The 12,520-nt window shown below is 40.8% G+C and overlaps 1 protein-coding gene across 1 annotated transcript; it reads right to left on the bottom strand.

Moving 5' to 3' along the window:
- Positions 1-8,479: 8,479 nt before the first annotated feature.
- LOC145713215 (uncharacterized) lies at positions 8,480-10,472 on the bottom strand. Its single transcript, XM_081791428.1, is given in 2 exon segments — positions 8,480-8,607; positions 8,610-10,472. Coding segments are annotated over 2 exon segments (1,980 nt in total). The 3' UTR covers positions 8,480-8,490.
- Positions 10,473-12,520: the final 2,048 nt, after the last annotated feature.

Below are 12,520 nucleotides of genomic sequence, written 5' to 3'. Positions count from 1 at the left end.
GCAGGTAAGTGGGAATGAATGCACCAGATGACAGAGGTAAGGACCAAAGATCAAAGGAGAAAACGTGACCTTAAACTGTGGTTTTGAAAGCTCTGCTTCAATGGACTGATTCTGGAAACCTGGGTTTATTTCTGTGGTGGTCACAGAGGGACCTATCCTGTCTCCCTCTTGTCATGTTCCTACATCCTCTAAAGAATTCCCTTCTGTGCCAATGTCTTCCATGGCATTCACAGTGAAACCCAAATGCCTCCCCATGGCCAGTGAGGGACTGTGTGATCTGATGGCTATTCCATTGCTTTTGGGTGGCATGTGAAAATCTCTACACATAGGCAGTTTCTAAGTAGAGGCCCCAATGTGATTTACTCCTCTCCCACTTTTGGGTACTCTTGTCTGTTGCAGACATGCACAAACTCTGGTACATCAGGAATGTGTGGGTAAATTGAATCTCCCATATCAAATAGTATACAGAGCGGCCTTCCCCATAGAGGTTTCCCTATTGACCAGACCCTATACTCCATCCTCAGAAATGTATGTGGGAGTATGGTGCTTGGGTGGCTCAGTCAGTTAAGCGTCCAACTTCGGCTCAGGTCATGACCTCATGGTTTGTGGGTTCGAGCCTTGCTTTGGACTCTCTGCTGACAGCTGAGCCTGGAGCCTGCTTCGGATTCTGTCTCCCTCTCTCTCTCTGCCCCTCCCTGGCTCACTTGCTTGCACTATCTCTCTTAAATAAACATTAAAAAAAAGAAATGTACCTGGGAGCCTCAGTGTTCACATTGGCCTCACAATGGAATACGTTGGTCCACTTCATTAATACCTAATTGATGCTAGGCCCCATCAAGAACTAAGTGCCAAAATCTTTGGGGTGGGACACTGGAGATGGTAGTGCGAGAAACTACACAGGGTATCCCAACGGGAAGGCAAAGCTGAGAAGAACTTTTCTAAATGTTGCTTGTCAAAATTTCATGTATATACCAATCACTTCAGGTTACCATTAAAAAAGATTCTAGGGCCCCACACTCAGATATCATGACTCCCTAGGACTAGACGAAGGTCATTAGTTTGTACTTTTAACAGTCATTGAGGCTGGTAACCCAAGACTACATTTCCAGTAGCACTAAGCTAGAGAAAGCAGAAGAGCACACCCGAGCCCCTTACACCCAACCATCTTATCTCAACATAAACACTGCTGTTGCCAGTGTGAAGATTAACAGCTTCTGGAAAGATGGCCTTTTCTGCTCATCCCCTGCAAGTTGGAAAGGGACTAGATAAGGCAGGGATGTCTGAGCAAGGCTGTTTGGGGTTCATAATAGGTACTCATTCTCGAATGTCTACTGAGCATCTTTTCCATGGTCTAGGTATAGGAGGATGCAGTCTGTCCAAGATACTGTGCAGGGAATCAGACATATATTACGTGGGTTAATCTTTCTAAAACCTTGGAAATTGGGTACTGCACATTGCTTTGTTCCAGGTGGGTTTTGGATGCTCAGTGAGCCTTCCTGGGTTTAGAGATGGCTTCTCTTCTTTTGCATCATCAGTAATCTTGAAACAATGTTGGATTTAATGGCACAAATATAGAGAAAAGATTGGGAAACAGAAAAGAAGGGTGGATTAGAGGGATATTTAATAGGCCAGTAATTTTCCTTACCTATTTGGTTAGTTTTATTAAAGAATTCTTTTAATGTTTATTTATTTTTGAGAGAGAAAGAGACAGAGAGAGAGAGAGAGAGAGAGAGAGAGACTGAGAGTGGGGGAGGAGGGGCAGGGGCAGTGAGAGGAGACACAAAATCTGCAGCAGTCTCCAGGTTCTGTCAGCACAGAGCCCAAAGTGGGTCTCCAACCCACCAAATGTGAAATCAAGACCTAAGCAGAAGTCAGCGGCTTAACCATGTGAGCTGAGCCTCCCAGGCGTCCCCAGGTGCCCAGTGTTTGGTTAATTCTAAATGTGGACTTTCAAAGGATGTCCCAGGAATGGAAGATGGGATGCTTTGGGTTACCTTGGAAGCACTGTTTTAACCAGCTAGGTGAAAAGGATTCACCAAGTTGTAAGTGCTTGACTCTCCTCTATCTGAGTCTGAGCCTCAAGAAATTTTGAGCATCAACTTGGGCCACCCAGTAGGTGGAGCTGCCGGAAACTCTGTCCTCTGAGCTGTTCTTTGAAAGGAGGATCAGGGACTGACTGTGGAGGCATGGAGGGCAATATCAGGGCCCAACAGGTCATCTTTGACAGAATCTGAAGGGAAAGTTCTCTGTTGGGCTTTGCAAGCTGCTTTTAGGCAGAGGGTCTCTTCCCAGTGCAAATTCAGGGGTAGCTGAGCTCTGTGCCCAGTGTTAGGCCCAAAGTATGGATCAGGAATGGGGCTGGGGGTGGTGTGTCAGAAGGGCCACTGGAGGTGGGATTGATGGGTCTGGTTGAGCCAAGATGCAAGGCTGGTGCTGGGGAGCCCTGGGCAGGTGAAAGGAGAAGCCGGTGACTACAGGTTTAGTCCCAAGAGGAAAGGTCTATGCTACAAGTCCCCTGTGCGCATGTGCCACACTTGGTGGCAACCTGTCTGCGCAGGCGCGGTGGGGAGCCATTACCAAGAGTGAAGTCTGGGCAAGTGAGGGCAGAGTTTTATTGAGGTCTAAGGTGCACGTGCAAGAGTGAGCAGCGAGGGGCAGGGAAAGAGGTCACACTGACTCTTAGGCCCACAATGCAAGTGGGCAAAGTGGAAGGTGATATCGTGTGGTGGTAAATGATGAACTGATGTACATTCACATTTTCAAGGGTTAATTTGACCATTTAATTGATCTATTCAGATGACTGGGCATGTTCCACTTGTAGGAGGTAGTGATAAGGATTTTACAAGAGAAGAGGTGGAAGCCAGTGAAGGAGAGTGTTTCAGTGCACACACCTTAAGCATTTCCTTGATTTTTGGAAGGCCTATTTGACTGTAACTGCTTAAGTTCATTTTCTTCCTTTCCAGTGCAGTGACTGCGAATTAAGTCACAGTTTCCCTACAGAGGCTTTGGTGGCATTAGAACCACTGCAGGCTATGGCTTCCCTATTTAATTTAACTGTGGAAACATAGTTGGTAGGATATCATGTGGTCTTTGTTTTAAATCCATTAGCAGGGGACATGTAGAAATAGTCCATTCAGTGTAAGAATGCAGTCATGATGATGCAACAATCTCCATAACCACCCAGTTAAGTCACATGTGTTCACCTCAAAGATCACATTTCATGATGTGTGTGATAGGAAGAGACAGACACATTGAACTATGTAAGCGTATAAACAAGAAACTGTTGGAACAAGGACGTTTTCTTTATAATTACCGTGGTATATGATGCGTTTTGGTTTTTGTGAAATCAATTTTTACTGGTGTGAAAATACCACCCTCATGTAGCATTAAGAAAAGCAATTTGAGAATAAGTTTGACGTGACAATATTTATAGAAACATTGAACCAAGCACAAGATACTTTAGTGCCTGTGTGTTGCTCAATTTCAAGGGCAATTTCACATACACTCTGAATTTGCCTAAGAGGGAATATCCACCTCTACTTGAAAAATAGTTATCTCCGAAGGTCTAGCTATTTTTGATTGACAGGAATTAATGTTACTTTTTATTTAAATATTTTATAAGTGTATACTTTATAATTTTCATATTATAATACATGATATGCCTAAGGTAGTTGTTTTCTATCACTACCATAACCAGTCATCATGATTTTAGGAGGGAATGTAAACACAATTGTGTTGTTAATAAATGTAAATTTCAGTAGACTTGGCTTTACTTTCTGTTCAGGGTCTTGTGAGGTTAAAAATCAAGGTTTCATGAGGCAAATATCTTCTGGGTCACCACCCTCATTCCCTTATCCTTATGTATGCACAACCACTAGTCTGCTTAGGTTTTTTTTTCTACTTTTATTCAGAGAGAAGCTGTACACCTGTCTAATATGTGTCACCTAAGGATTTGATACATGTATATATTGCAAAGTATTTACCATAAATCTAGTTAACATCCATCACCTCACAGTTAGAAATTTCTTGGGTGTGATAAGAAGTTTGAGGAGCTACTCCTTTTAGCATCTTTCAAACAGGCAATACAGTATTGTGAATTAAAGCCAGCATATACCTTATATACGCATCACATTATCTACTTCTCTGGCAGGGGCCACAAATGTTTTTCAAGTCCTGGCTTTTAGGAATGTTGCATTTTGTTGAGTTTTCACACTTGAGATTTTTATTTTGTTTTGTACTTCTAAATGACTTCTGGTTTTATGTAATTGTGGTTGAAAAAGATGCTTGTTGAATTTTTTTTTTTTTTTAAGTTTGTTCCTTTGGAGATAAAGAGCACCAGAGTGAGCATACGAGCAGGGGAGGGACAGAAAGAGGGAGAGAGAGAGAATCCCAAGCAGGCTCCACCCTGTGATTGTGGAGTCTGGGGGTGGGGTGGGGCTTAAACCCAAGAACTGTGAGATTGTGACCTGAGCCAAAGTCAAGACTTGGACACTTTTGAGCCACCCAGGCACCCTGCTTCATAGGATTTCAATCTTAAATTTATTGATTTTGTGACCTAGCATATAACATATACTACAGAATGTTCCATTTGTACATGAGAAGAATGTGTTTCTTGCACCTGTTGGATGGAATGTTGTAAGACACCTACTTAATGGCATTGAAGTCTGATATTATTTTCTGTCTGGATACTCTACTCATTATGGGAAGGTGCACTATTGAAGTCCCCTGCTAATATATCTTGTCTTTTTCTCTATTCTTGTTTATTAATAGTTGCTTTATATTTAGGTGCTTTTGTGTGGTGTGGACAAATATTTACCAAAGTTCTATCCTTGTGTTGAATTGATCCGTTTAGTTTCTTTTAGTTTTTTAACAAAAAAAATTTTAATGTTTATTTACTTTTGAGAGCAAGAGAGAACTTGAGTGGGGGAGGGGTTGAGAGAGAGAGAGACACACACAGAATCTGCAGCAGGCTTCAGGCTGTGAGCTGTCAGCACAGAACCCGATGTGGGGCTCAAACTCAGACCGCGAGATCATGACCTGAGCCGAAGTCGGCAGCTTATCTCACTAAGCCACCAGGCACCCCTCTATTTATTCTTTTTTTTGGGAAACCTGGTTATATTTCTGTAAAAATCTATAAAAGATTTCTATATATATATTTAACAAACAAAAGTAGTTTTTAAAAATAAGTAACTCTAATGTACCAAATGTTGACCACATCAACACAACAATCTGATGCACAAAAACATTATTATGTACCTCAAGGAGTAAAAAGCAACAAACACAATTAAATGTCTTGTCAATGCAGACACTACATGAATATACAAATCTATTGGTTTAATGTAACACGGACACATTCTAAATACATGCATTAGCTACCTTTCTGCAACATGAAAGGATTCCTGTTTTCTATTTGGTGAATACATATATAATGTATAAAACCTTTAGTAACAGGTACTGGAGGTCTACAAATTGTGAGCCAAGTAGAATGTAAGGTTTTCATCTATCATTTCAGAAAGAACCCAACATGAAATAAATCCACTATCACAAGTATTGCAAAGGTGATTCATAAAAAGTGATGACTGGCAATTTCATACAAAGAAAAAGTCCTCAGAGATGAATGTTACGAATTTGACAGACAGGTAATTTGGTAACCTGCCTGAAAGGACCAATAACTTATTTGGGGGCTTAAAACATCAGATAACAATGCAAATTAATTGATATGTGAGAGGAAAAAAATGCAGTGTATTACAGCAAGAGGTTAGCAAATGGAATACTGTGGAAAAGATTTATTAACCTCTACAAGTTGGTTTTGAAAAACCATTGGTCACTTGTTAGTCAAGTACCCAGATTTTCATTGCAACATTTATTTTCCCACACTCATCAAAACCTGGAAGCAATAGGTGTTTCTCAAAGTGTCATTCACTGTTCTTTTATTTCCCCCCAACCCTCAAATCACAGGAATAGGTTTTTGAATATCAACTAGCCATTTAGGAGACTCCTAAGATACAGATGTTCATAAACATTACACAAGCTACAATTCAGATACCTGCACAAATACCACCAACATTAATGGAAAAATGTGTTGGTTTTCAAAGTGTTAAACACTATATGAGTTATGCGAACACACTCTTGGTGTCCTTCCCAAACAAAAATGGGTGAACACCTTATTGCCATTCTGCCAAACACCACATAACTAAAAACGCTGCATGAGGTGACCCCTCTATTTTGTAAGGCCATGCACTGTGACTTCTTACAGTCTTGGGCTTAAAGTCTGTTTTGTCTCATGTAAGCATGGCTACTCCACATTCTTTTGTTTTCCATTGGCATGGAAGATCTTTTCCCACACCTGCGCTTTCAGCCTGAGTGAGTTCCTACAGCTGAAGTGAGTCTCTTGAAGGCAGCACATATCCTTAGTTTGTGTACTTCTTTCTTTTCAGCCAACGATTCTTTTGGTTGGAGAATTTAGTCCCTTTATATTTCAAGTAAGTATTGACACAGGTATGGATGGAGTTACTCTTGTAATTGTTTTCCATGTTTTTAGCTGTTGTAGAAGTACTTGCCCCTTTCTTATCCATTTGGTCTTTTTCTTTGTGATTTGTTGATTTTCTAGAGTGGTGTACTTTGATTCCTTTCTCTTTACGTTTTGTGTATCTACTACAGGTTTTGCTTTGTGGTTACCAGGAGGCTTTAAGGAGACATCTTATAAAAATCTATTTTGTTAACACCTTAATTTTGCATACCAGGACACTTTGAGACCCGAGGTAATTCTTAAAAGAGGTCAGTGTACAATCCTATGCCAGGTTAGGGAAGAGTTAGTTACTCACTTTCTGATATGTGTGAAGGTTTCTTCCTTTCAACCACATCAACTGGTATTCTCTGCTTCTAACTAAATCTGTTAAGAACTTGTCTCAGGGGGCGCCTGGGTGGCGCAGTCGGTTAAGCGTCCGACTTCAGCCAGGTCACGATCTCACGGTCCGTGAGTTCGAGCCCCGCGTCAGGCTCTGGGCTGATGGCTCAGAGCCTGGAGCCTGTTTCCGATTCTGTGTCTCCCTCTCTCTCTCTGTCCCTCCCCCGTTCATGCTCTGTCTCTCTCTGTCCCAAAAATAAATAAACGTTGAAAAAAAAATTAAAAAAAAAAAAAAAAAAAAAACTTGTCTCAGTATGTGCCTGGACTGCACAAAACCAGTAAACAAAACATTTTATTTGTAACATTCAGAAACTTTTTCAGTTTTCATAAATGTTCAAGAATGACGTTCTGAACACCCATTTCGTAATAACTTACATCAGTGTTAGAAACATAAGTGACATCTCCAGTTAGGTTTGTTCATAGATTGTACATGATATTGTCCTCCATCTTCCATGGAAAATCAGGTATGCAGGAGTCCCACCTAAGAGGGAAGGGCATCTGATATCTTTGATGCAGGAAGAATCAGCCACATACTTTCAACACCCACTGGGAATCAGTGAATTTTCTGAACTGATTTAGGAGCACCAATACATTAATACTTGTAGTCAACATCTTAAAGAGGGCCAAGGTAAAACAAAAACACATTGAAACTACTTATCCCTATGCAAAAAACAGCCCCAGTCTATTTTCAGGCATACCCGCATATTCGATATCTAAGTGTTCCACTTTGTTTTATCCCATATGGTTAAGTATTTTTATGGAGAAGAACGTCTGAATAGAGTGACCGATGTACTCCTTTCTACTGTGAATTGTGACGTTTATTGACAGTTGATGTTCAGATAATTAGATGACTAACTATATCTTTCAGGTTACTTTCCTCTCTGTATGGCTTTGTTTTCCAAAGTGTATACTTAAAAAGGTCTTTCCTTATTCATACATTATCCCCAAGTAGGCATTTGGAGATACTGAGTCATGACTGAATTGAGTTAAAGGCATGGCCACTCCCTTTATATGTTATAGTTTTGTTCTTGTATCATAACTATGATACTGAGGCAGTTGTGAGGTCCAGGCTAGAGGTTTGCCACATTCATTACATTTGTAACGTCTCTGTGCAACAGGAACTATGGTAATGAGTAAGGCTTGAGCAGTCTGAAACGTTTTTTACCACATTCTTTGTAAGTTTTCTCTGCAGTATGAGTTCTGTGATGTTGGATGAGGCTTGAGTACTGATTAAAAGGCTTGCCAAATTCTTTGGATTGGTAAGATCATCTCCAGTATATATTCTCTAATGAAGAATCAGGGTTTAAGTTTTGCTTTAGTATCTTGCCACATTCCCAATGGGTATCATTACTCTTCACTATGAATTATCTGATGTGGAATAACAGTTGAGCAGTCCTTAGAAATTCTGTCATAGTCTGAACATTTAGAAGATTTGCTCTAGTATGAATTCTGTGTTAATAAGTCAAAGTTGAACAGTAATCAAAAGTTTTCCCACGCTCTTTATATTGGTAAAGTTTCTCTCCAAGATGAATTCTGTGATGTACATTAAGATGTGCCTGGGGGGAACGGCCTTGCTACATTCATTACATTGGTAAGGTCAATCTCCAGTATGAATTTTGTGATGGTTGGTAAGGCTTGAGTGGTGCGTAAAGGCCTTGCCACATTCTTTGCATTGGTAAGGTTTCTCTCCACTGTGAATTCTGTGATGTCTCTTAAGGGCCGATTGACAGTTAAAGGCTTTGCCACATTCTTTACATTGGTAAGGTTTCTCTCCACTGTGAATTTTGTGATGTCGAGTAAGTTCTGAGTGCCCTTTAAAGGCCTTGCCACACTCTTTACATTGGTAATGTTTCTCTCCAGTATGAATTCTGTGATGTACACTAAGATGTGCCTGGCGGGAAAAGGCTTTGCCACATTCTTTACATTGGTAAGGTTTCTGTCCAGTATGGACTCTGTGATGCATATCAAGATGTTCCTGGCGGGAAAAGGCCTTGTCACATTCTTTACACTGGTAAGGTTTCTCTCCACTATGAATTCTGTGATGTCTCTTAAGGGCCGATTGCCAGTTAAAAGCTTTGCCACATTCTTTACATTGGTAAGGTTTCTGTCCAGTATGAATTCCTTCATGTTGTCTAAGGGATGATTGCTTGTTAAAGGCCTTGCCACATTCTTTACATTTGTAAGGTTTCTCTCCACTGTGAATTTTGTGATGTCGAGTATGTTCTGAGTGCACTTTAAAGGCCTTGCCACACTCTTTACATTGGTAAGGTTTCTCTCCAATATGGATGCTGTGATGTACATTAAGATATGCCTGGCGGGAAAAGGCCTTGCCACATTCTTTACATTTGTAAGGTTTCACTCCAGTATGAATTCTGCGATGTTGTATAAAGTTTGAGACGAACCCAAAAGCCTTGCCACATTCTTTACACTGGTAAGGTTTCTGTCCAGTATGGACTCTCTGATGTACATCAAGATGTTCCTGGCGGAAAAAGGCCTTGCCACATTCTTTACATTGGTAAGGTTTCACTCCAGTATGAATTCTGTGATGCATCGTGAGGGCTGAGAGCCGGTTAAAGGCTTTACCACATTCTTTACATTGGTAAGGTTTCTGTCCAGTATGAATTCTGTGATGTTCTGTAAGGACTGAGGCCCGGGAAAAGGCCTTGCCACATTCTTTGCATTGGTAAGGTTTCTCTCCACTATGGATTCTCTGATGTAACTTAAGGGCTGAGTGCCAGTAAAAGCCTTCATCGCATTCTTTACATTGGTAAGGTTTCTCTCCAGTATGAATTCTGTAATGCTCTGTAAGGGCTGAGGGCCGGGTAAAGGCCTTGCCACATTGTTTACATTGGTAAGGTTTCCCTCCACTATGAATTCTGTGATGGGTCTTGAGGGCTGAGTGCCAGTTAAAAGCTTTACCACATTCTTTACATTTGTAAGGTTTCACTCCAGTGTGAATTTTGCGATGTTTTATAAAGTTTGAGAGGTACCGAAAGGCCTTGCCACATTGTTTACATTGGTAAGGTTTCTCTCTAGTATGGATTCTATGATGTCTCCTAAGGGCTGTGCGCCAGTTAAAGGCCTTGCCACACTCTTTGCATTGATAAGGTTTCTCCTCAGTATGAATCCTGTGATGTTCAGAAAGTTGTGAATGATGCCTAAAGGTCTTATGACATCGTTTACCTTTGGAAGGTGTCTCTGCAGTATGAATTCTTTGATGTCTTGTAAGGGATGAGGGCCAGATAAAGGACTTGCCATCTTCTTTATCTTGATACGTTTTCTCTCCAGTATGAATTCTTTGATATCCTGTAAGGTTTGAGAACTGGTTAAAGACATTGCCACATTCTTTACATTGGTAAGGTTTCTCTCCAATGTGAGTTAACTTATGTTGAGTAAGGGTTGGGCACAATTTAAAGCTCTTGCCACACTCTTCACATTCATAAGGTTTCTGTCCAGTATGCCATTGCTGGTGGTCAAAGGCTTTGCCACATACGTTACCTATATAACTTTCCTCTCCTGTACCAGTTGTCTGACCTGTACTGAATCTTGATGAATGACTAAACATGCTCCCAGGTTGATTACATCTGCAATGGTTTCTTCCCTCATGAATCCTCTGATGACCACCAACATTGGAAGACTGGTTAAAATTTTCCCACATTCAATATATTTATAAAGATTCCCTCTCTTAGGGATACTCCTGTGTGGAATAAGGTTGGCACTTTGATAAAAGACTTCCCCATATCTATTACATTCATCATCGTTCTCTGGAAAAGGAGTCCCCAGATACCTTTGCCCTTCACTCTGCCCAACCTTGATCCAGTCTGTCGTTAAGTGTACATTCTCAAGGGAACTATGTTTATATCTACTCATGACCCTTTTTGGAACGAAGCGTCAATGCACGACTTTGGCAGGAATGTCTCGGTGCCATGTGAAAATATAGCTGACTGAGGTCAAAAAAGAGAAAAGTAAAATCATTCTGGGGTACTACTCTCAGAGGAATGTACTGACAACTTCTAATATAGAACCTTAAAATCAATCAGAATATCAGGAAGACAGCTAAGAAGAAATCACCAGGACTTCCTTCTTCCATGGACACATAAACTTGCACACAAGGAATTGACCACATAGCTTAGTAGAGAATTCTGTAGCATCTCTTGCTGTAGCACAAATCACGTTCTTGTCTCTCAGAAAGTGAAGAAAGTACCGTATGTGCTCAAAATTAGCAGAAGTAAGGCAATTGAAACCTAAGACAGAAATGAAAACTGTAGGATAAAGCAAAAATAGGAACAATCAACAACAGAAAGGTTGGTGTTCAGAAAACCCCCCAAAGTCAACAGACCTGTCTCTAATGAAGTCAGAATGATAGAGAAGACTAACTAAAATCAGAAGTGAAGAAGTGAAGGCAGACACAGTATAACTGATCCCATAGGAATAAAAATAAATCTAGCCCACAATAGATAATTATCTGGCAAGAAGTAGATAACAAAGAATGGTTATGACTTTCCAAAAAGATAAAACCTACCAGGACTCCATCATGAAGACATCTGTCTGTCTGTCTGTCTGTCTCCCTAGCTATCTAGCTACCTACTTACCTACCCACATATCAATCTGGGGTGTTTAACACAGCATAGAGATCTTGGGTACCTGGGGGAAAGAAAGGTGCATTTTGGCACACTGTTCAAGTTCATTTGGAGAGTAGAGCCCAGGCATGTACCACAATGGCATTTTGACGCCCTCCCTTACAGCCTTGAGAACTGTACCAGTACTCTTGTGGTCAGAAAGCAGCTCCTGCCCAAGATTTTGGAGGAAAGATCATTCTCCTCTTTTCCACATCCCCAAGAAATGATTGTTACAACAACTGTGCCTCTGATTTTGAAGAACTAGACATAGATAGATTTCCTCGTATTTGGAGTGTCAGGAGGGGAAGTTGGCACAGCTCCACAGGGTGAGAGGGCTTGATTATTTACAATGGGTGGTCTGCCTTGCACATTTGGTCCTTGCAGACCTGTCATGGCAGAATCATTGGTTGCCAGGACCAGAGGCAATACTGGGGCTCAAGCCTCCATCGTCAGGGGAGGGGCTCATTTGAGATGGGGTAGACTGTGTGCAAGCAGCATCTCAGTTTCCCGGTAAGAGCTGGCCAGTGGATCCTGGTCACCTCGTGGTGGTTCTCTATGGCTTTGGGCACATTTTGAATATAATGGCATTGGGCAGGATATTATTGAACACTTGCCAACAATTGCGATATAATGAGACCTACAGTCCAAGGGGAGAATACTGGTTGTTGCTTTATTGGAATAAGCTATTTTCTTAGGTGACACTAATATTTACACTGACTTTCAAGTTTTTAATAGATCCTAAGGATGAGAATCTTAAAATGATAGAAAAGTCTCCCTCCTATCATTTAAAGGATTATAAAATTATTATCCGTATAATTATCCATGTATCCACCTATTAATACTCTACCAAAATACAAAGCTTTCTTTCCTTAGATACTCTCCAAAAGTGTTTTTTTTTTTTAAATGCAATTATAAATGCAGATTATTTTCCTCCTTCCTTATAGTTGGGCATTATTCCACTTCATTGGTTTTCTACCAAAGGATTTTGGGTTGT

This window comes from Panthera onca, chromosome E2, assembly GCF_046562875.1.
Source record: "Panthera onca isolate mPanOnc1 chromosome E2, mPanOnc1 haplotype 2, whole genome shotgun sequence".
Taxonomy (NCBI): Eukaryota; Metazoa; Chordata; class Mammalia; order Carnivora; family Felidae; genus Panthera; species Panthera onca.
This window is presented reverse-complemented; position numbering and strand designations above follow the sequence as displayed.